The sequence below is a fragment of the Melospiza georgiana genome, chromosome 3 (assembly GCF_028018845.1).
Source record: "Melospiza georgiana isolate bMelGeo1 chromosome 3, bMelGeo1.pri, whole genome shotgun sequence".
Lineage (NCBI taxonomy): Eukaryota > Metazoa > Chordata > Aves > Passeriformes > Passerellidae > Melospiza > Melospiza georgiana.
The window spans coordinates 71771713-71795141 of NC_080432.1; the positions used below are offsets into that span (position 1 = coordinate 71771713).

Genomic DNA, 23429 nt, shown 5'->3' on the forward strand with positions numbered 1-23429 from the left:
CGGGTCAGGAGGGGCGTTTTGGGTCGCTAACGCGCACTCCGAGCATCTCGGCGAGAAGCCCCCGCGGCCGTGCCCGGCAGGTGCTCCCGGCGCGGCGGGGTCCGGCCCGGCCCCGATGGGGGCGCGGGCAGCGCCGGGCCGGGCGGGGGCGAACAAAGCGCGGCCGAGGGCGTGCTGCCCCGACGGGGCCGGCGCGGAGCCGCCCGCAGCGGGGGCGGGGTGACCGGGGCACCCGGCCCCCCTTCCCCACACACACACACACACACACGCACAGACACACAGACAGACACACAGCCCCCGCACACGCACACCGCGCCCGGACACACGCCGAGACGCACGGGCGGCCGCTGGTGCGCGGCGAGAGGATGCGGCCGCTGCGCCCCTGGGCGCTGGTGCTGGGCGGGCTCCTGTGTGCCTGGGCCGGGGCCGGGGCCGGGGCGGCGGCGCGGAGCTACCCGCACAGCGCGGTGCTGGACGGCGCGGGCGCCTACCGCCTGCTCTGGGGCCGCCGCGGCAGCGCCCTCGCCCTCCGCCTGGAGGTGCGCACCCGCGGCTACGTGGGCTTCGGGCTCTCGGCCAGCGGCGGCATGGCCTCGGCCGACATCGTGGTGGGGGGCGTGGAGAGGGGCCAGCCCTACCTGCAGGTAAGGCCCTGCTCCTTCCCCTCGGCCGCCGAGACGGGTCCTCCTTGTCCGCCCACTTTCCCCGCGCTGTCCCTCTCTCGGGACGCCCTTCTTTCCCTGCCCCACGTTTCTTCTGCAGCCTTCTTGTCCTGCATCCCTGCACCTCTTTACTTCTTCCTTCCACCCTTCGGGTAATCCCTATTCTGCCTTCCTTTGCCCTGGAGGAGACAGTTCTTTTCGATCCTCTCCTTGCCAACCTTCCCTCTAAACTTCTACATAGATTTCGTTGGAGGTGTCAGGTTTCTTTGCTCTTTACCCAGAAGATGTAACAGCCCTATCCTCTCTCCTTTGGGCACTCTCTCCTGCCTGCCCGCTGAGCCCAGACCCGCGGAGGGGAGGGATGGGAGGGCAGAGTCTCTCCCGGGGAGGTGCGGCACCTTTCCCTTCACCTTGCCAACAGCTGCTGGAGCTTGGCCCTGCTGGTGCCGCCTGAGCTTGCTCTCTCTAATCCCACCGGCATGAGGGCAGCATCCCACCAGCTTCCAAGCCTGCTGACGTCCCCTTCTGCAGGGGCACAGCCGGTGCTGCTCCTGTTCTTGGTGTTCCTCCTCTCCTCCCCTGGAAGTGTTTTGAGCCAGATGTTGGAAAGGACTTGCAGAGTAACCACTGGGAGGACTCCTGGTACATGTCCTTGGTCTGGCAAAGCAGCCTCAGAGGTGCCCAACTCTACTGGTATAATTTCCTTGGGATATTTTTGTAGTAGTCTGGATATTGTCAGGGCTACGTCTGGGAACAGGAGTGTGGAACAGAGGCCTTGCTGGTGCTTAGAGCAAGTCATCCCCTCCAAGAGGCACTGGTGGAGCGGGAGCTATGAGAGAGGAGGGGACCCACACCTTTTGTCCCATCTCATCAACCTGAGATGCAGCCGGCAGGAGTTGCTCTGGGGTCAGGGGAGAAGGGACAGCTTGTCCCACGGATGACTGAAAGGGCAAGTGGGCCAGGAATGACATGTTGTCACCCCCAGATGCTTGAATAAGTCAGAGCTGCAGTTTAAGAGCAGAGTGGTTGTTAGAGTATGGTCTAGGAGAAGTCATCTGTCTTTCCTTCATTATGCTAGAGCTAGTTGATCTTTGAAGCTCCTGCTTAAATTTTAAGAGGTTTTCCCATAAGAATATGGATTTTCTATTCACAATTCACCATAAGAAAACAAAATGCATAATATGAACTCCCTACTGTTTGTCAAGGTTTTATAAAATCAAAACTTTTCCAGAAGAATTGAGCTTTCAGTACAAATATTTTCCTTTAAAATGTCTTTTTCTTTCTTCCATTCATTTGCTATATGAAGTTTAGGCAAATATTTGTCTTCCTTAAGTGCAGACCAGTGATTTTCAGAATATTGCTTTCTCCATATTTCAAAATGAAGGTAATTTTTCTTGAAGTATAAATAAAAGACTAATAACAGTACAAAAACCCACTCTAGGCAACTCATTGAGCAGTGATCTCTTCACTCACAGAATGAAAGGCTTTCTGAAAGGCTTTGCAATTCTCAGAAGACACACCTATTAACCATTAAAAGAAACCTCAGCTTTTTTCCTGGTTAGTTCATAGATCCTGTTAGGGTAAAGCAAGTATTTTAGAGAGACATCCAAACCTAGTGTAAAGTGGTGGAGGATCCATCACTTCCGTTGCTAGTTTGTGGCAATAACGAGTCTCTGCTGTTCCTGATTGCCAGGATTAGTTTGTCTTGGTTTAGCTTTCAGCTATGCATTTTCTCTACTATATTAAAAACTCTACTCCCCCTGCATACCGCCTTCATAAAGTTATTTATATACTGCAATCGAGACAATCAAGTCGCTGCTCCATTTTCTTTTTTGTTAAATAAATAGGCTGAGCTCTTTAGCATCACGGGACATTTCCCCCAGCACTCACAGCACTTTTGTGGCTCTTTTCAGCACCCTTCACAGGTTTTCAGTATCTTTAAAAATGGCCCCATGCTAACTCCATTCTTCCAGCAGGTTTTATCCACCAACATTATGTTACAAATAGAAAAGGACTGTAGCCAATGCCCACCAATAGAAACCTACTGATATTTTTCCTGAAACACTAATTTAGCACATAAATTGTTATGCTAAGAGCTGTGAGTTATTTTGTTGCACTTTTGAGCAGTTAAGAAGAAATACTTTCCTCATGATTGCTTGCCACTTGAGGCTTGCTCCATCCCCGTTCCTTCTTCAGTTCTAGGGAGCATGGTTTCTTTCTAAACAGAACTGAGGTTTTTTTAAAGTTGCTCGGTTAAAATTTTTCCATACTTGCACCAACAAGGAACGGCCAGAAACAAAGATGATAAACAAAATTTGTCCAGAGGCTTTTTCTGGTCAGGCAGCAGGGATTGCCAGAAAATGAACAAATTGTTCTAGGATGTTGTTCCAATAATATCCAATTCTTCACTTTACTGGACAAACAAATACAGTTAATATTTTAAAAATACATTCTGTGTTAAGTGTAGACCATCATAATTTAGATTATTACTACTGAAAAAGATTTTTTCATAGATAGCACCCTTGAAAGTATGTGGTTTTATGCCTAGCTGAACTCCATGAAATATGTACACCCTATAATGAATGAACTTACTTTTCTTTTTGGTTTTAGAAATATGTTTTTATTCCATGACCATCTGTTGGAAAATGTGCATCGTGGTCTAAACTCTTAGAGGGGTCATTTTTTGGTTTCTTTGAAAGTTTTGAGATGCTTGTTAGTGGCCTGACATTCAGATGTTCTGAAACACCTTTATAGCCTTTCAAGTGGGCATTGAAATTGCTAGTCCCTTGGGTCAGTTTTGCCTTTTTTCCCCCCCAAATTCTCTCACCTTCTTTAAAAATAGAAAGTGTTCTCAGAGGTAAGAGTTCTCTTCTGGGAATAAACATGTAAATATAGTTAGACTTACAGCTGCCAGTTAGGGTAAAAGCACATAATCCTGTCTGTGGAAGACCCATGTATTGGGGTAGAGGAAAACTGCCAGCTAGTTTTCGGAGAAAAGAAAAATATTGTTTCCTCTGGCATTTAGTCTTCATCCTCTCAGTGCAAATAAATGCCATTACCACCATCAGCAGGCAGTGTTTGCCTTGAAAAAACTCAAAGTCCTGGATATCCTGGGTTGGATTTTACTTTCTCAATTTTCAGTGTATCCTGAACTTGGGTGCAATGAGCTGTTGGTTTTGGTTTGCTTTTCCATGTTGGAGCTGCATTTAATCTGAAAGGGTGTCTGACATAAGGAAAGGCTAAAACAATTTGGAAGCCTGTGGCTTAGTTTTGTCTAAATATATCAAGATGGAAAGTGTTACGATGTCAGGAAAGAAGAAGAAAAAGTTTTTTGAAGAGCATCGGAATGATCAGGGAATTACAGGGAATTATACATTTACAGTCCTAACATTTAAGAAGTTTGATACTTGAAATGGGAACCTTAACATATTTTGGGAGGACATAGAATGGATATGTGTACACATACATGCATGACTTAGTGCTTTGTCATGAGGGAGACATCTCCATCAAGCAGAAGGAGAAAAAGGAGATCAGTGAACAGGCTGTTCTCACACACTACTGAGAGCCTGTGGTGTCAGAGCAGCAGATTGTGTGGTGTTTGGCTGAGCATGTTTGAGAACAAGAAGATGCCAATGGGGGTCGGTATTGGAAAGCTGGGAGCTGTCTTTGTCTCTGTAGGGAGGAGTTGGACTTAGGAGAGTTCATTCTTAGCAAAATGTTACCTTGAAATATTTCCATGGTCATTTGCAGCATGTGTTACTCTTCATACAAGATCTTAGGGCAGCCTTAGATTTTACGTCTAGTTTTCTTAATTCTTTTTTTCTTTTCTTCTTTTTTTCCCTTTTTCCTTTTTTTTTTTTTTCCCTTAATGCATCTCTTTTGTGCTTATGAATTGACACAGCATGCATTTTCTTGCTAGACCCATGCCTTTTCCTTGGTCTCCACCCCTGTCTGGAATTGTGCATCCCCACCCACAGCACGTAGCTTCTGAGAGCCCCATTTTGGGGAGAGTAATCCTCCTTGATGAATGCCTATTTTGTGCAAGTTATACAAGAGGGTTGCATTGTTAGAATCTTCTGTTGAACTTGCACAAAAATAGTCCCTACTCAGGGTGAATAGGGACTGTATGTCACTAAAAAGTACTTTATTATTCATTAGAGCCCTGCTTGTTAACTGTCACCCAAACTAAAGAATATCTGTTATCAAATGTATCCCATAGAGTTAGCTTAATTGCTCACAGGGAAGTACTTGGAAGAGATTTTAAAGGACAGAAAACAGTGAGCATTTTCAGTACTTAACGATATGCCGCTTTTAAGTGCACTCATGCCAACAGCAACAAAAGAAGTGTTTAGAAAACAACTTGAAAGGCAGCAAGAGAGAGATGCGAAGCGAGTGCCACACTGACATATCTCAGTCGGTGTTTTGTTGGAGGTATTTCATGCCTTTGGGCATCGGGGCAGAATCTCCAGATGACTAATGTCTCCCTCTTGGCTTCAGTGTGGGGCATAAAGAGACACTCCAGCGTACATCTCCACTGGCTGGGTGCTTTGTAGTTCCCTTTGAGAGGTACAATAGTTAGGACAAGGAAGCAACAGTTGGTGAACAAAAGATGAGAAGAATTCTGAAGCTTGTAATTTGCAGGCCTTCAGGGGACTGTTTTCAAGTGTTTGGTTGGGATTTTTTTTTTCCTTTTTTTTCCTTTGTCATATTTTTTGTTCTCCTTTGCATTTGGAAACACCAAGAAAATGAAATTTTCTCACATCTCCCCAAAAATATGGAATTTTAGCCACTGTGAATGATGCAAAGACTTAAAATAATGGGAGGATGATTTAATTCCCTATATAAACAAGTACCACCGAAGGAGGAGGGAGGAAGGGAGATTTTCTAAGGCAGATCCAGAAATTTTGGGAACAAGTACCCCTAATTGTTGTGCTTGAAAATCCCCTAAGTGTTTTTAATCTTCCTCATAATTGAAGTAATTAAAATAATTAAACCCAGAAAACTTGTACTGAATGTGGCTCCTATGTAAGGAATGTTCCTTGTGATAAACTGCAGTTCTAAGATTGTATCGTGCAGTATCTCCTCATTACTGATTTTCTTTCCCTTAAAACACTTTGCTACATGTTTTGTCTAGTCTCTTTCTGTTAGGACAGCCTTTAATCTAGCTTTATATTTTCTGATATAGCTGGAATATAAACTCTTAAATTGACATTTATTCTTGATGTAAAGACTTGTATAGGGCCTTGGGACTCCACCACAATGTCAAATTATCCATGTCAATATGCAATGTCATTGTAATGGGGTGACTTTATGATGTGGAATTGTATGCCCATTTGTCTTTTCAGCCCAGAAATAAGTTTTTGCACCTTTCAAACTAGATCTGAGAGTGAAGGGGGGGAGAAGGAGAAGTGGTGGATTGTCTGAGGTGACTGTATTCAAAAACAGAGATGAGAGCTTCAGGATTCCTGCTCACACACTGTGTTGCCTGCAGCATGAACAGCAGGAGAGAGCTCTCCTTTGGTTTGGTTAGGGTGGTTTTTTTTGAGCTAGCTGAGGCAGAGAAGTACCTTGGACTGTGGCTTTTCTTTTTCTTGGAACTGACTGGCCATGCTCTGGATCAAAAAATCCAGAACATCGGGAGCTCACACCTGTGGCCCACTGGGGCCTGGGACACGGCATTTTCCAGCACAGGAGGGACTGATAAGAGACTGAGCAAGCCAAGCTACAGCCCATCACAAGGACTCCCTGAATTTGCCATCTCTTCAGGACAGCAAGAGGTTTTATTGTTTGATATTATCCAATTTTTATGCTTGTGAATACTTTGTTTGCTAAATAAACGTTTTTCTTCCACTTTTCTCCCAGGAAATCTTTTCCTGAACCAGTTGGGGGAGGGGCAGCTGGAATCTGCTTTCTAGAGGAACCCCTTTGGAAGTTTCCTCCCAAATTTGCCCTAAACCAGGACAGTCATATTTCAACCTCTAGCCACTAGTGCCTCTCATACCTTCTTATGCTAAGATAGACAGGTCTCCACACTTCTGTGTTTTCATTTGTGTGCAGAGAAAGTGATGGGTTTTACTTCTCATGAATTTCACAAACACAAAGGGATCCCACTGCCAGCTGTTGGCCTCCCTGGGCACCATTTAACTGGATATAAGAAATATACAGAAGTGTATTCAAGTGAATATACGCTTCTATAAGAAGTATAAGAAATGTAAGAAGATATTCTTCTATTCTCTCGTATAAGAAATATACAGAAGTGTATTCAAGTCTGAATGAGAAAAGGCATATTTCTAAGTAAATAATTGTGTTTCATGTATAAAAAAATACAAACCCTCTTTTGTGAAGAAAATATATGAACATGTACACACATATACAGGCATTATCTGCTTCTGTAAATACACAAATGGAAATGTGTGTCTTTGTGTATATGTTTATGTCTGCATTTAAAACACAGACACACACACACAATTATTTGTTAGAGATAAAAACTTTCTGTCCTTGTCAGAGTTAGTAGTACACCTGAAGTAAATAATCCACAACCTAGTGTATGTCAGCCAGTTTAACTGGAGTTGTACCAAGAATTGTGTACAGCTTCTCAAAACTGCCCATGTGAGCGAGATCCAGGCTTCCTAGCAAGGACTGAATCCCTTCTCATAACCTGCTGTGTAGGTAAAAATGTAAAACAAAAGAACCCAAACCCACACCCCCAACCTCCCAAAAACCCACCCACCCAAACAACCAGAAGCAAACAAAAAACCTCCTGAACAAAAGCCAATGCAACATGCTCCCACCCCCCTAAACTAATAAATCAATTATAAACTGACTGCCCATGGGACAGTGGCTGTGAACTTACTGATCCCAGTTACTTTAGGAACGTACTGCAACTACTTGATTGCTGTTGCTGTACCCTTTTGTATGGTTATTTTTTCATTTGCAGCCAATCTCAAGATTGGTTCAGTCAACTGGAATGCTCTCAAGGTGTTCTTGTACAGAACAGTGATGCTTTCAGGCTCCTGCCTCATGTTTGGCTGCTGTGAGTGGGCTCTGCTTTTCCCCAGCATAAGAACATAGTAAGATCTTTGCCTGAAACTCAAGCTGAAATTTATTTGAGGTTGCAAAACAGTTTGGTTTGCTTATTTGTAAACTCATGCTCTGTTTGGTTCTTGCCAAATACAGTGTAAAACCAGCTTCTTTTAGGTGGTAACATCTAGCGTGTGCTGGAACCTTGAGCAGCAGGATTCCATTTAAATTGAATGCAACAATAAAAAAAAGAGAAATGTTAACCACAGTTATTTTTTTGGAAACCCAGAAAGGCATAACTTGGTGCTTATTTCAAACAAATGTTTGGTTCCATTCTTTTCCTTACCGTAGCAGTTTATCCAGCCTATTTATACTAAGATAAATCCTCTCCTACACCAACTTTCATCTTTGTTACAGCTTCATGATCCTTTTTGCCAAGCTTCTCTTTGGTCCTGGTCATTGGCATCAGCTTGGTAATTTGGGGATTGTTCTAGGGTGACTTTATCATGCTTGTATCCCCACTTGTCTGTTCTGTTCATGCTGGATGTTAAGTTCTGCACCTTTCAAAGTAGATCTGAGAGTAAAGTGGGGAGAAGGAGTGGAATGTCTGAGGTGACTGTATTCAAAAGCAGAGATAAGAGCTTCAGCATTCCCGCTCACTGTGGTGTCTGCAGCATGGAGAGAGCAGGAGAGAGCTCTCCTTTGCTTTTTAGCTAGTTTTTAGCTAGCTGAGGCAGAGAAGTTCCCTCTACTGTTTTCTTGGAACGGATCAGCCTGCTTTGGATCAAAAAATGCAGAAAAACACTGGGAGCTCCCACCTGTGGCTCACTGGGGCCCAGGACATGGCATTTTCCAGCACAGGAGGGATGGATAAGAGATTGAGTGAGCTGAGCTACGCCCCACGAAAAGGACTTCCTGAATTTGCCATCTCTTCAGAACAGCAAGAGGTTTTATTGTTTGATATTATTCAATTTTTATGCTTGTGAATACTTTGTTTGCTAAATAAACAGTTTTCTTCCACTTTTCTCCCAGGAAATCTTTTCCTGAACCAGTTGGGGGAGAGGCCACTTGAATCTGCTTTCTAGAGGAACCCCTTTGGAATTTTCCTCCCAATTTTGCCCTAAACCAGGACACGGATGTTTCAAATTCCATGGATTGGCTGCAGAACATCAGTGAGGACAAGTAGAAAGATGGCTTATTTTCCTGTCATTTCCCGTTCCTGACTTGTCCCTTTTTCCACTTTTGAGTGTTAGACTGGTGCTGGAGCAGCAGTGATGGCCCAGTTAGAGAAAGGCAGTGCACATAAATGGGGTGGCTGAGTTTCTCACAAGCTGAGCTCATGAGGCAATTGCTGGATGGGGCCACAATCTGAGAATTATTTTATGCTCCTTGAGGTTGAAAGGTGATATATATAATTTAGGACGGGAAACTGATATCATAAACAAAACAATCTTGTACATTGTAAAGGTCTGGGGGGAGAGTCCCATAAACACCTGTTTCAGTGTGTGATGACAGCTGGTGGGGCTTTTGGGGTCAGGCTTCCCTCTGCAGCTGTGCTTGCATTCTCAAAGGAGAAACCAGCATCTTTTCACATCCTTAAGAAATTACTCTCCCTGACTGTTTGTGGAACAGAAATCAGAAACCATATATGCCACAAAGTATTTTTTTTTAAGAAGGAGAGTGGCTAATGGTATCTGAAAAACAGTATAACATGATCTGCCGCACATCTGGGAAAGAGCATAAAATATCTTGTAATGTCAGGAAGATTTTTCATTTTCCATATCTTATTTCAACTTTTAGGTAATGTGAGGAAGGAGATACTTAATTATTTGATGGATTGCACAACTTAGTTCAGAGTTCAATATGCCATTTTATGCAATATCATCAAAGGGTGTACAACAAATTTAAACGTTTCACATGTAAACAATTTACATACCTAAATCCTGAAACAGACATCTTTGTTATCATGTAGCATGACCAATAACACTTGTGAAGCTTTTTTAAACACTTAGTCTTTAAAGAACCAATAGAAAAATAAAGTTACTTTATTCTTCTCTTTAACTAATTCTTATAGTTCTGTAAAGCTGATGTGTAATTTGAAAACTTTATTAAACATATGATATATAATTTTTGTGTGGAGAACCTGGATACAAGTACAGAATCAGTATATAAAACCATATTGTGGGTTTTTCCACATACATGAGAGTGTTTTAGAAGTCCAGTTTGCAGGACTTGACAATTCCTGTAGATCTGTTGGAACTTCATGAAATTCAGGGGACTTGTATCAGTATAATCTACCCTACAAAAGACACAGGTTTTCTGCCTAACTGTCTGGGGTAGCAAAACCAGATCTGTGTAAAAAAAGATTGTACCATGTTAGAGCCTTTTTCTGCTTGTTGGGAAGGATAAACTGTTCCAGTACGAAGCCCATTTTAGAACTATCTGTGATAGATATCAAAGCTCTGCAATACTGTGGATTAAATCATCCCACTGCTTTACAGAATTAAATAAGTGAAACTTGTGAATTTGGATAAGCTCTGTGTTATAGTAGTCGGGACCTGAGAGAGTTTCAAATTAAATTTATATTCCTTTAGTTTAACTGAAACCCAAATGCCCAGTTTACCCTCTCTGGGCTCTGTAGATCCATCCTCTGTACTGCCACATTTCAAAGGCCTTCAGAGCTATACAACTTTCTCCTTTGACTAGATAAAAGAGTGGAGTGTAGGCAGTCCAAATGTGATGGTTTTAATTGCATTTGCACCAGGACTTTTGGCAGCAGGACTTTATTTTTATTGTTCTACTCTGAAATGAACCATAGAATATATATAGCAGTACAGACATATATCTACATAGATAGATGTAACATTTTTTCACTTTTCCAGATGGCAGGTTTTTCCAAATTGTGGCTGAAAAAGATGTGGCATCGCAGATTGTCACTGTGTTGTCATTTTTGAAAACCTTTTGTTCATTCTGTTTTGTACATAAACGCATCTTAAAGGCTTTTAAGCTTTGATGAGTAAATTGAGCAAAGTCTACATAGTTTGACTTAAAATCTTCTGTGTGAACAGAGAGAGATTCATATGGTTCCTGGACAATGTGGCATTATTTTGTTTTAAAACTGGAACACAAACCATTTTCATGTGAGAGGTTGAGCAATCAAATTTTGAGTTGTTCAGCTTTTTGGTTTTGCTGTTTTATGTTGTTGTTCTTTGTTTTATTTTGGGGGATTTTGTTGGTGGCATTTTTTGCGTGACATAATTTGATTTTATTTTTATGATGAACGTCTGGATAATTTTCAACAAAGGAAGTAAAAATAGCATTGGCTTCATCGAGCCACCAAATAATTTCAGGTGAAATCACTGAAATCAGCAAGGTTCTGTTCCTTTTTGACAGCAGGGTTGGGCACCCAGTGCCTGAGCAGGCAGCAGTGTGAGTTCCCAGTGCCATTCTCATCCCATGGACAGCAGCCTGGTCCTCTCTGGGGCCTGGGATTTGGGGCCACCTTCCCCAAAGCATTCACCAGCCATAAAATGGGCCCCTCTTGGTGAGCCAGAACTGTGACCTGTCTGTGACTGTCATCCAGCTGGGTGAGATAATTACACTGACAATCACGTTATCAAGGCATATCTGAGCTTATTCCTTAATTACAGAACTTCTTTGCATTATTGTTGCATTCTTGCCTCAGGCTCATGGAAATCAGGACTTTATCAAAGGGGTTTTTTTCTGGTTAGAGCTGTGTCCTCTAGACTTATCATGAAATTGTGAAGTTTACCACAAAACATTTGAGTGTGCACATCTTTTCTTCACATTTCTCAGCTTTCCTTCACACTGGTTTCAGGCAGAGACTTTGAGTCTGTTCACATGAGCAAAAGTTGCTCTTGAATTTGTATTCCTCAATATTTCAAAGTGTGGGGGCATTCACTAAGAATGTGTTCCTCCAATTTAAGGTAACATTTAAGCAAAGATATCACACTTCAATAAAAACTGATGTTCACAGGGTTACAATTCTTGTCCAGACAAACGCTTACTAAAAGATGGAAATGGAGATTCCACAGAAGAGTGTTTTCAGAGCAGGAATTGTACTAATGCATAGGCAATACACTGCCTCTTCCCAAGTTCTGATGCATGGTAAAAGTGGAGGGTTTTGATCCCATAAAGTATCTATCTTCAAAGAACCATTGCAAAACAACTGTTATTATTTCTGTCTGGAAAACAGCAAATCCAAGTTATTTCTCTAAACAAATACAACTCATCAGTTCACTTTCTTTCAGGTCCCAGGCCTGTGTTTTGCTCTTTTTAGTGATTATTTTTCCATTTGCCTATTCTCTCATGTATGTACTTAATCATTTGTATTTGTAAGAAGTGGTGACAGGAAAAGAAGAACTCTCTGGTGTCTTGCCCACACACAGATTTCTAGGGTGGAATTAAGTTTAAGATTACAGCTCCTAAATGACCCTTTAGTGAATTAATGAAGTTTCAGTTATTTTTTTTACTGCTATCAAAATACTTGGACATAACCTTTTACTGTTTTTCAGATTGGTTACCTCAACCTTAATGAAAGGGGAAAGTTAGAAATGTCCAACAGTGAACAGAGGTCCAAGCAGATACAGAAATAAATGCCTGTTGGGACCAGACAGTGCTGCATTATTTTGCAAAGACACCACACAATTAATGGTGTCTGCCAGTAGCCTGTTTGGCATGAGAAATACATTGCTTACTTAAAAGATCCTTCCCTACCCCAAAGCAAGCAGAAACAGCCTAAAACCCCAAGGAGGGTGAGCAGAGGAGGTGGTTCTGGGGCAGTGGCCAGCCCTTCCTAGGTGGCCAGGGTGGGAGGAGAGGGAGGGACGGGTCCCAGCTGCAGGAATCCGGGGTGAGGAGGTTAATGACCTGACATTGCTGCCATGCTACTCCTTTGTGCTGGGCCTCTGCAGAACCCTGGATGGGAAGCATCTTTCTCACAAACAGCTCCCTTGCCTCTTCCAAAACCTCAACCTAATCCCAGCAGCTTTTGTATGAAATGAGCACTTTTCGTGCTAGTTATGCCGTAGGGTTTCTGGTTCCAGTCAATGTTCATTCAAGAGGTTTGTTTTTTGTGGGAAAGAAAAAAACATAGGAAAAGTTGTGAAAAAAAAGGAGTGACACTATTGTTGATGAAAATATTAAGTGAATTTCATTCTCTCTTTAATTTCTCCTGGAGCTCATGACATCCCAGTTATGATAAATAAAGCTTCTTGGTTGCTGGATCCAACCTTTATTTCTGCAGTTGCATACAGGCAGCATGTTGCTAAAATTACCTAAAGCATTCTTGAAGCTGTTTATCAGGAGGGTTGCTTTCTTGGAGATTTTGTATAAAAAATAGTTCAGTGCCACCTCAAATTTAATGTTTAATTCAAAACTGACACTGCAGAAATTTACACGATTTGAAAAAGGCTTCAGTACTGTACATCGAGTTTCCTTTTTAATATTATATTTTAATAATGGGCCACCTTTCTTTCATAACAGGATTATTTTACAGATGAAAATAGAGTACTAAAAAAGGACCCTCAACAGGATTACCATCTGGAATATGCCATGGAAAACAGTACACATACAATACTGGCTTTTAGCAGAGAGCTGCACACCTGTGACACAAATGACAAGAGCATAACGGTAAGAGTCTCTGACTCTATGTACAGAGATGAAGTAATTAACACAGGATAAATGTGTGTATGGTTATTAAGCTGGTAATTGAAATATCTTTTTAGTAAAAGGACAGAATTAGATAAATTCACTTTCCTGTTTGCTCAGGTAAAATACTTGCGCTAGTTTTTTTAAACTATTATGTTTAAATTTCAGCTTTCTTTGTTTTTAATACATTATGTTCTGTAATTTCTAACAAGTGTACACAAGATTGAAATAGATACTTCTGTGCCATCAAGTCCTATATGCCATTGTTACAACCATTCAAGGGAGGCCAAATTGAGAAATACTTTTAAGATTCTGCACTAACTTTTAATTGATCTAAAAAACAAATTTTTTTTTTTAAATTGGAGAATATATATTTAAAGGGTCTGTTTGCTTTATTTCTTTATTCAAAATTAAGAGTGAAAAAAATTATGGTAAAACTTCCCATGGTAAAATAATTGTCATGGTAAATTCTTCTGTTGCCCTAGGGATGACTTTGGTATTGGAAATGACAGAAAGGTTAGAGAGATTTGCAAGGCTTTCTCTGCTTTGGCTTGTTTACTTCTTCTTTTGGAGGCATTACTAGAGGAGTAAAACACTATATTAATTATCTGTGTTTTTACAATATATGCAATTATAGCAACATGAGAGGCTGAAAATGCAGGAAGCAAATGCCACCTGTATAAACCACCAGTTTCCCAGGCAGTCAGTGGGTCTCTGGTTTGCACACCTGCTCCAAATTCTCAGTATAATTTAGCATTTTGAGACACTTCAGGATTTATTATAGCACTTAGTCTCAAGGGTCATTCTTGTAATCTGAGAATCGTTTACAGAGAACTGATCTGTGTAGTGGCTGTAGATTGATTTTTAATATGTAAATCTGTTCTGTAATTGAATGTTAATTTTCCATAACATCTAAGGACAGCAATTCACTGAAGGTGTTCACATCTTCACAGACTTGAGCCTGGAAAATGTCTGGCGGGGAAACATTCTGGTTGCTGATCAAATAAGTAACATCTCTAGAGAAATGTTTGTAATGCATTTAGCTTGTTACTTCTTTATGAGTCTTTTCTGCCATTTGAAGATATGATTTCAGTTCACAACATTAGGGAAGGAGTCTTTCAGAGAACAATTTAATTTCTCTGTATTTCCAGTTAACCCACTGAGTATAAAACAGTATTTATTTCAAAGGCCAAATTCTGTAGGTAGGTGACTGCTCCTCTAGGATACATTGTCATTGCTTAAATACACCTGTGTCACAGCTATTGCAGGAATTATAGGAACTGTGTAAGGAAGATGTTGCTCCTATCCCTTGTGGACATTCTGCTTTGATTTTTCAGGAGAGCACAGTGCGGGTAATATGGGCCTACCACCACAAAGATATGGGAGAAGCAGGGCAAAATTACCACGGATTGAATCGTGGTACGAAGAGTCTGCGCCTGCTGAACCCTGAGAGAGAGGAAGTCTCATCCGCCTCTTTGCCGTACTTTGACTTGACAAACAAAGACGTAAGTTACTCCTACATGCTGTAGAGACCTACATGCTGTGGGTTTCTGTGGAGAAGGGAATAAGGCGGTAGCCAAAGCCTTGACTCACACAACGAGTAGTGTGACTTTTATATGTAGATTAAACATAAGGAAGAAATTCTTCACTGTGAGGCTGATGAGGCTTTGGAACACCCTGCCCAGAGAAGCTGTGGATCCCTGGAAGTTTTCAAGGGATGGGACCTTGAGCAATCTGGTCTAGTGGAAGGTGTCCCTGCCTAAAGCAAGGGGATTGGAACTGGATCTGGACCTCTAAGGTCCCTTCCAACCCAAACCACTCTGTGATTCTATGATAATACTGTGTTCGTGCCCTTTTTATTAAGACAGGTGCCTGTGCCAGACAAGGACACAACATATTGGTGCCAAATGTTTAAGATTCCTGTACAACATGAAAAGCATCACGTGACAAAGGTGAGTGATTCAGACTCAGAAAATTTAGAGGAATTTAGAGTATAGTTACACTTCAAATCAGTTCTTGCACTTTTGAAGTTTTTTTCACTGCTTACTGGAGGGAAACAAGACCTCTTCCTGTATTCACAAATATGGATCAAGTGTTTGTGTATGTGAGCCCAGAAACTTTCTCAAGTGTGCCCTTCAAACTGCCCTGAACAGTGACAGAGCCTCTTTCTTGCAGTTCTTTTCTCCTTCATCCTCTCTCCCATGAGAAAATGAGGTTGAAAATGATTTGTGTCTGTAAATATTTCTGACAAGGACTAAGTAAAATTGTCTAAAAGCATGTTACATCAAGTTTTTACTTTTATATAGGAATTTAATGAATTTCTTTTAACAGATAGTAATTTTAAATTTAAAAAATAATTAAATGGTGGTGTTTGTTTAAATAAAGGGCCAGGTTCTTATTTGATTCCAGTCATCTTTCTTGTGATGACCAGTGTGGAGCCAGGGTGCATCACATAAGAACACACACCAGTGTTTTCAGCAGTTTAAAACCTAAATATTATTTCAAAAAGAGATGAACATTGCTGTTTATTTAAAAAATAATGAAAATGTGTGAATAAACATTCACACAAAGCTCACCAGGATCCTAGGTGACTTGAAAACTCATATGCATAAACATGTTTTCCTATAACACATTCTGTAACTTTTCTTTCTATTTTAAATTGAAAGCTTGAGTGCTGAAGGAAAGATGATTCTCACATTTCTCCCCAAAAGCAATATACTGAAGACCTAATGAAACAACAAATTCTTATTTTTCTAATATGCTGAGGATAGCTCAGTGAGATAGTTCTGGCCCTTATTTTTATCTTTCTTTGAACCCACAGATGCATTGTGAGGAATTCTACTTCTTCTGTTTTGTTACAATTGTCAGTCATATTTCTTCAGTGCATTCAGTAAGACTGAAATTTTTAATTAATTCAGAGAACTTTAACATGTGATATCAATGTCTGTATGATAAATACTTCTAATTACTCTGAAATATTGCATGTTTCTACACATTCTACAGAATGAACAATTGCAAGGCCCAAATTTCTGCCTTCAGGTACTTGATCTTTAATCACATTTGTGACAGCTACTTTCACTGTATGAAATAGAGAATTTGTTGTGTTATAATTTGTATGTCAAGATCCCTAGTTCTTCTGCTTTAAAGTGAGAGACCTTTAAAATGGTAGTATAGAAATCAAGCTTCTCATGTTAAATTTGGTGGAAGTTGTAGGTATTTGCTGCTTTGCTAAAAAAGTTCCCCGGAAGTATTCATTATTTATAATTTCTGATTTTATTTTCTAAATACTTTGCATGACTGCACATACAGTTGCTCAGTCATTAAAAAATAGTGTTTGGTTGAAGCTAAAACAAGATTTTAGCTCAGAAATACACTGGTTGATTTTTCAGGATAATTTTATATTCTTTGTTTTTACAATAATGGATAAAAATATTGAAGTTTTAGAAGTCATATTTTCAAATCAGCATCTATTTTATAAAGTTAAAAATTAGAGTAAAACCCTCAGTGATTTTTCCATCTTCACAAAAGCAAGAAAATTCGATTTTGTGGCTTAAAAATTTTTAGAGAGGGAAAAATGAATACAGAAAGAGAGTAGATTTAAGTAGGAACACTTCCATAGCCTTTCTTCTCAGGGGCACAACTTATATTTTCCTTTAAGTGGCACTTTCAGATGCCACATAGAGGGTTGTTGTGGAATTGTGTCTATGTGCTCTTGCAAACTGATTAAACATTTCCTAAAGCCTGCTGATACACAAAGGATGGGGCTTATGGCTACTGGGGGAGATATTAGCTGTGCAAACAGAGCTTGAGTTCCACAAAGGGGAGGGCGGATGAGCTCTCTGCCCTGATCAAACTGTCCGGGTTAGTTAAATACTTACATGGATGTTGATGCTGGATTCCCTCTCTAGCACGGTTTTCACACAAACCTACGCATCTCATTTTTGCAGACAGAAAAAAAGAGGTGTAGACATGGTGCAAATTTGTCTGTGGCATAACTTAGCCTGCTTCAGCAGTGTACGTGTGAGCTGGCTTTGGCCATTTCTGTGCTCCTGTACGGTTCTGTGGAGTGTTGGACTGCTCAGTTTGGCTCTTGCTGGACAATGTGTGCCATCAACAGTGTGTACACTGGTGTGTAAATCTGGTGGTGACCTGGGATCTCAAGGAGGTGCATCAGCCACAATTGGAATTTTTTTTCCTATGTTCCACCATTCTCTTTCTTCTTGAAAATTGCTCTGAGGACTTTATAACCAAGTACTTCTTAAATACCAGTTTCATCTGGAAAGCATGATGTTTTACTGAAGGACACTGAAAAAAAATTAGACCTGTCATTAAAGGTAGAGGTCAAGACTTTTAATTGTTTCTGGTTAACAAATACCAGATTCTGAATTCAGATTCTGAGTTTAAAGCGTTTTTAATGTCTATTAAAGATGCATTATTTAAAAAAATATTGTCTTTAAACCAGAATATATTTAAGGTATTTACAAATACGTTTTGTAAATACAATCTAATGGTGCCAAAGCTGGCTGCCTGATAACACATGGGTCTTAGGGTTCACCTGCAGTAGTGTTTTAGTTTCTTCTGTTTGTACAAGATGAAGAAATAACTAGTGCAAGAAATAACTAGATCTCAGAACTAATCAAAGATAAATTATGTAAGACCTTAGGTCTTTTCTTTCTCTTTAGATAATATTCATATTACTTTCCAGGAATCACAGGTAATGGGAAACAGCATATTTTCATTGATCAAGCTGCTCTACGTGATATGTAAATTGTGCAACAGATAAGATTGTAATCTTCTGTTCATTTCAGAGGTAGAATAAGGACATGGACAAGTAATTTCTCCTTATTCTGCATTTACTAATGGAGAACAGATCTTCACTGGAATAAAGGGACAGACATTCAGGTTTAGAACTTCTCTGTTAAATCTTGTTTTGTTACACATTTCTTGCAACATTCTCTTCAGGGAAGAGATTGTGTCTTCCTCCTACATGTCCTTACAATGCCTTCTGTTTCTAATGCCTCCAGGAACTTCTGGAGGGACAGCTCATAATGACATGATTGCTAAGAAATGAAACAGAATAGGACAGCTTCTCAATAACTGGGCATAATAGTCAGTTATGCTATAAATGACAATAGTGATACAGGAAACAACCAAAACCTGGCACTGAGCTGGTTTTGTGGCTCTAATGGTTTGCATCACTCCTCAGCTTTAAACTGCCTACCTGGCTGAATTGTTGCTCCTTAAAAATTTATTAAACTTCTATAGGATTTTCCCCCAGAGCATTTTCTATTAACAGAACTAATTGTAAGGGTAATAGGTAAATTTTGAAAATAATATATGCAGAACAGATGAAAGGGCTTGCTTGGAGGTAATAGCAGGCATTCAAATCAGATATTTGCAGCATGGCCCTGCAGTGGTCCCAGAGTGGTGGACTTTGGCTGCTCTTCACAGGGAGAGCACTCGGCTGCCTGTCTGCAAACTCCTCCTGCAGCTCTGTACTGTGCATTGACCTGTTCTGCTGCTCTGAGCTTCAGGCAGTGCTGTGTGCCTCAGGCTCACTACCCAGGGGATTTTCACTTTTCTCACATGCAGAAGTTAGCTAGGAGCTTTCTCAGAAGTAGGTTTCTTAGAAAAATGCATTCCACTTATTAGCCCAGACTTTCTGGCGATGGGTTTAAGACTATGTCTTGCTGGGATTATTTGCAGTTCTCTGTAAATGTCATTATTCCGACTGGTCTTGAATGTGCCCTTTAATCACATTCCTAAAGAAAATTCTCTGGTTTCGCCAACTGCACCTCAGGAAGAAACTCCACTCCAGCAGGACCTCTTAGAAGGAGGGAGAGCGGATCCACTGGTAGAGCAGACATCCAGGCAGGTCCACACACCTACCTTTGCATGAAAATGTATTTCTGTCTCTCTGCTAAAGCCATGCTGAGGGCAGGTTCCTGGGTGTGAAGAGCCCACACAGGCAGAGACACCACTGCACCAGGCTGGGAGCAGGGCTGACAGAGACAGAGGTGATCATCCCAGGGAGCACACCCTGAAAATGGGTCTCTGCAGTATCCTCCCCCTTGTAAATTACCTGGATTGTCGCTTTCTTTTTGCTCATTCAGTTGGAAAAAAAAGTTATTCAGTGACAGTCAACTGGATTTTCTGAAGTCTTGTCATTTTTGTACTGTTGAGATGTCCAATTTTCATGATTGTCACTGTGTGTGGATATGTGTGTGCTGACACACATTTCTCTATTTTGACAAGTTTTAAGACTATTTGCTGATAGGTTTTTTCAGCCTATTTGCTGAATTTATTTTTTCCTTGCTGTGAGCAGGCATCATGAATGTATTTACCAGCAGCAAGAAAGTGAAAATTTGTTTCACATTCATGAGAAATACTTCCCAGTGTTTCAATGAACACAGCTCTTGCTTTGTATTCGAAGCTTGTTCTACAGATGCAGCTCTTTTTTATTACTATCTTTAGTTTAGGTTTCAATACTCCATGTCTTCTGTCACTTCAATTTAACTGTATTGCTTATTCAAATAACTGCATCTGCTAAGGATTCATGACTCTGTCTTTGCATTTACATCAAGTCTTCCATGTGCTTGATTGTTTTTTCTGCTGCAATTAAAAGACCTTAAGATACAATGTTTCTTCTACTGTCTACATTTTTTGTGAATCCTGCAGACCTGTGGTCTCCCTCTCCACCTGACAAAGTGTTTAATGCTGTGTGTAAACTGGAAATTTAGAGTATATACTGGTGAAAGACTGGTATGGATATCCTGCATGCCAGACGTGCCAAAATCTATTTGTGTGAGACTTTTCAGCATAGCATGCCTGTGCTAGTTCCAACGCTGTAAATTTCCCCGCTATGTTTTCTTAATTTCTTTCAAAAACACTGTGTTTTCCTCAGGAAAAGTAGTTCCTCAGGCTTCATTAGTAATAATCCCCTAGTCAAAACCATGTCAAATATTAAATTTTCCTCCAAGAGTAGGAAAAGAATTTTATGTAAAATAAACCCCAAAATTGGTTAGTACAGTCACTTGTATCTGCATGTCTTTTCTCTAAGAATAACTCATTTTTCCTTAGTTCTAAACTTTATAGGTTGTTTCAGAACTAGTATAGTCAGAGAAATACCAGCAGAAGTGCTGTGATGTGGCTGTGTCCGAGAGCATAAAATATTTCTGATTCTGGAAGAGAACTTTTTACATGGGACATCTAGTAGAGGGCATTTGGCATTGGAAAGGAGGATAGTAGTTGCATTTTGTAAGCTCTTAGAATCTTTGGTTCTTGTATAAAGCAGTCCTTCCACATGCATTATTTGAACCTGCTTATGAGAATGGTGTGAGCAGGTTTAGCTCTGCTGAAATGGGGAAGAATCCCCACACTTGGAATTAAGCTGTGTGGTCAAAATCCAATATCTCTTCAGTACAACGTATGGATACTCAAGCAACATATTAGAGACAGTAAATTTTCAGCCATAGAGAGGGGCTTCCTCTCATCTAACCTGACTTATCTATGGGCCTGAGCCAGCTGCTTAATTGACCTTACAGTGGCAAAACTCGCTGTTGGTATCATCCTAGAGGAGTTGGCAGAAATGTATGAGCTCAAGCATCCTGTGTATGGTTCAGTCTCTCCACTGATGGATGAGAGAACCCAGACCACCAGCCTTTGTTAGATAAGTAACACCCAGATGAATGAATCAGGGGAGATATATCTGAACCAAAAAGGTCAGGGGAGAGAAGAGACTGTAATAAAAGCAAAAATTGCAAAATAATACTTTTTAAAAAAAATTTGCCTGTGGGAAAAATGATCTTCTCTCAACCACAGCCCCGTGTAATTTTTTTGGCACTAAGCCTACGATGTGACTAGTGAAACAGGCTAAACATAAAAGCAGGAAAAAACCTTAATTATTTAGCATTAGCTGAGAAGTGTTACATTAGGCATATTTTTATATAGCACTAAAGTTTTCCATTGCTGATGTCCTTAGAAGAGGGAGCCTCTTTTCTATTAAAGAAAGGCCTGTATTAGAAATACCAGCAGCTGCCAGTTAATCTTCATGTTCTGTTTTGGGGCAAACTGATAAGGAAGTAAAAACTCTAAAAAACTTGTTGCCATGGGTAACTGTGCTTTTTGACAGTGGAATGCTTTAGTAATACCAAAGACCTCAGTGTGAAAATACAAAGGGACTCCAGTTTAAGAGACTGATTGATTGGAAGCCAGAAGGGCAGCTTGTAGCCTGCAGTACCTAAATGAGGGCACTGATTTTTAACTTGAGTGATAGCAGACAGTAACTGCTTGTTACTCTCTGGCCTGAACTTTTACATTTTGCTAAATGTGATAACTCTAGCAAATTGCATCATGCAGCCTGACATAAACAAATGTTCTATATTTTCCCATGCATTCCCCTACAAAGCAATTTCAGCCCAAGTAAATTAGATTGGCAACCAGACAATCATCTTACGCTGCAGAGCTTGTAAGCTATCTGCCCTTTGATCTGCAGGGCTGGCTCTTTGGTGCAAGCCTGAATTGGCCCATTAGGCTTTCCAGTGCTAAGATTCATGTAACTGAACAGGCTGAAAATTAAAAGTTTCCCAAGCACTGTTGGAGGAAATAACAAAAATGCATTATTTTCTCATATTCTGCTAAATTATTTAATATGCAAAATTGCTTGAGGTATTATTCCGTTCTGTGACCACAGATTAAATTATATATGACCACAGATTTTGCTGTCCTACCAAACTTTCTATTTCTTACATAAATTATTTTATGGTAGTCTTCTTTCATTTCACTTGTGTATCTTAACTAAAAGAATTATTAAATTATGCAGTTATTACTGCATTATTTATTCCATACTTGACATGCAAAAATAACCTACTTCTGTCATCAGCAAAGTTGAATGTCTAGTTAATTTAATCCATTTTCTTCGATTTTTGTTTTCTAAATAAAAGCAACATTGTCCATTATGGCAACGTATTGACCATGCCAGCAGGTGGTAGGAAAATATGTGTGCTGTGTGACTTTTTGATTAAATAAATGTCAGATGACAGCAGTCTTACTTTAAAATGTGACCAAAAGTAAGCATGAAAAGGGGGAAGTAAAAGTTTTTTGAAGACCTCTGAGTTTTACCTCCCAATTCTGAGAGAATTTGTGGGGTGATCTTCAGGAGACCATTGATATTGGTTAACCCTATTTTGTCTTGTGCCATGTCTTTTTTTTTTTTTTTCTTATTCTTAGCTTTATATATGATTTTAAAGTAAACCTATGTCTAGGTGAGGCACTGAAAAGATAAGAAAATAGTCTGCAGCCAAACATCTAGCACTTCTTATCATAGCAGGCAACAAAACACCTCAGAGCAGCATTTGTCCTTAGATGAGCAGTTCCAAAGCATCTTTTGTGCAAATACCAGAATAGCAGGCTCATAGGTAGTAAAATCTCCCTTGATGGTACTTGTGTAGATGGATCACAAAACAAACCTAGCTTGGTTCTGCTAGCATCTTGGCATTGTTTCTAAAGATCAGCCTTCTAATTCAGACAAATCACATTGTAGCAGCATCTTAAACAGATTTTCAATAAGGCAAATTAAATTGCTCCAATGGTATTTAAATGGAGCAGAACTATCTATTCCCATCTAATTGAAGTATTTCTCTTCAGTACCAATCTTTTAATCTGCAACCCCAGCTACTGGTGGTAGTTTCAGAAAATGATATTATGACTCTCTCCCTCTTTGCTTTCACTTGCAGTGCGCAGTAGTCACAGCTATGAACAAAGCATAGATTCATAAACTCCCCATAAGTAACAGTGGAAAAATAGACAGACAGTGGTCAGAAAATGCCTCTCCACCATGTCCACATAGCAGACTGTATTGGGTTTGCATGGCTAATGTTCTGGTGGCAGGAGGGCTACAGGGGTGGCTTCTGTGAGGAGCCGCCAGAAGCTTGCCTGATGTGCAGCAGAGCCAGTCCCAGGTGGCTCCAGGATGGATGTTCCAGTGGCCAAGGCTGGGCCCATCAGAAATGGTGGGAATGCCTCTGCTGTAACAGATCTAAGAAGAAAAAAAAAGAAGAATTATTGTGCAGATGTAAT

At 40.5% G+C, this 23429-nt stretch overlaps 1 protein-coding gene across 1 annotated transcript in view; it reads left to right on the top strand.

Annotated features, from left to right (window-relative positions):
• Positions 1-365: 365 nt before the first annotated feature.
• Positions 366-23429, top strand: part of MOXD1 (monooxygenase DBH like 1) — a 50947-nt gene continuing 27883 nt past the window's right edge. Inside the window, exons 1-4 of the mRNA XM_058020665.1 lie at positions 366-644; positions 13188-13334; positions 14690-14857; positions 15221-15304. Coding sequence (XP_057876648.1) covers positions 366-644; positions 13188-13334; positions 14690-14857; positions 15221-15304 — 678 coding nt within the window. The remainder of the gene's footprint in view (positions 645-13187; positions 13335-14689; positions 14858-15220; positions 15305-23429) is intronic.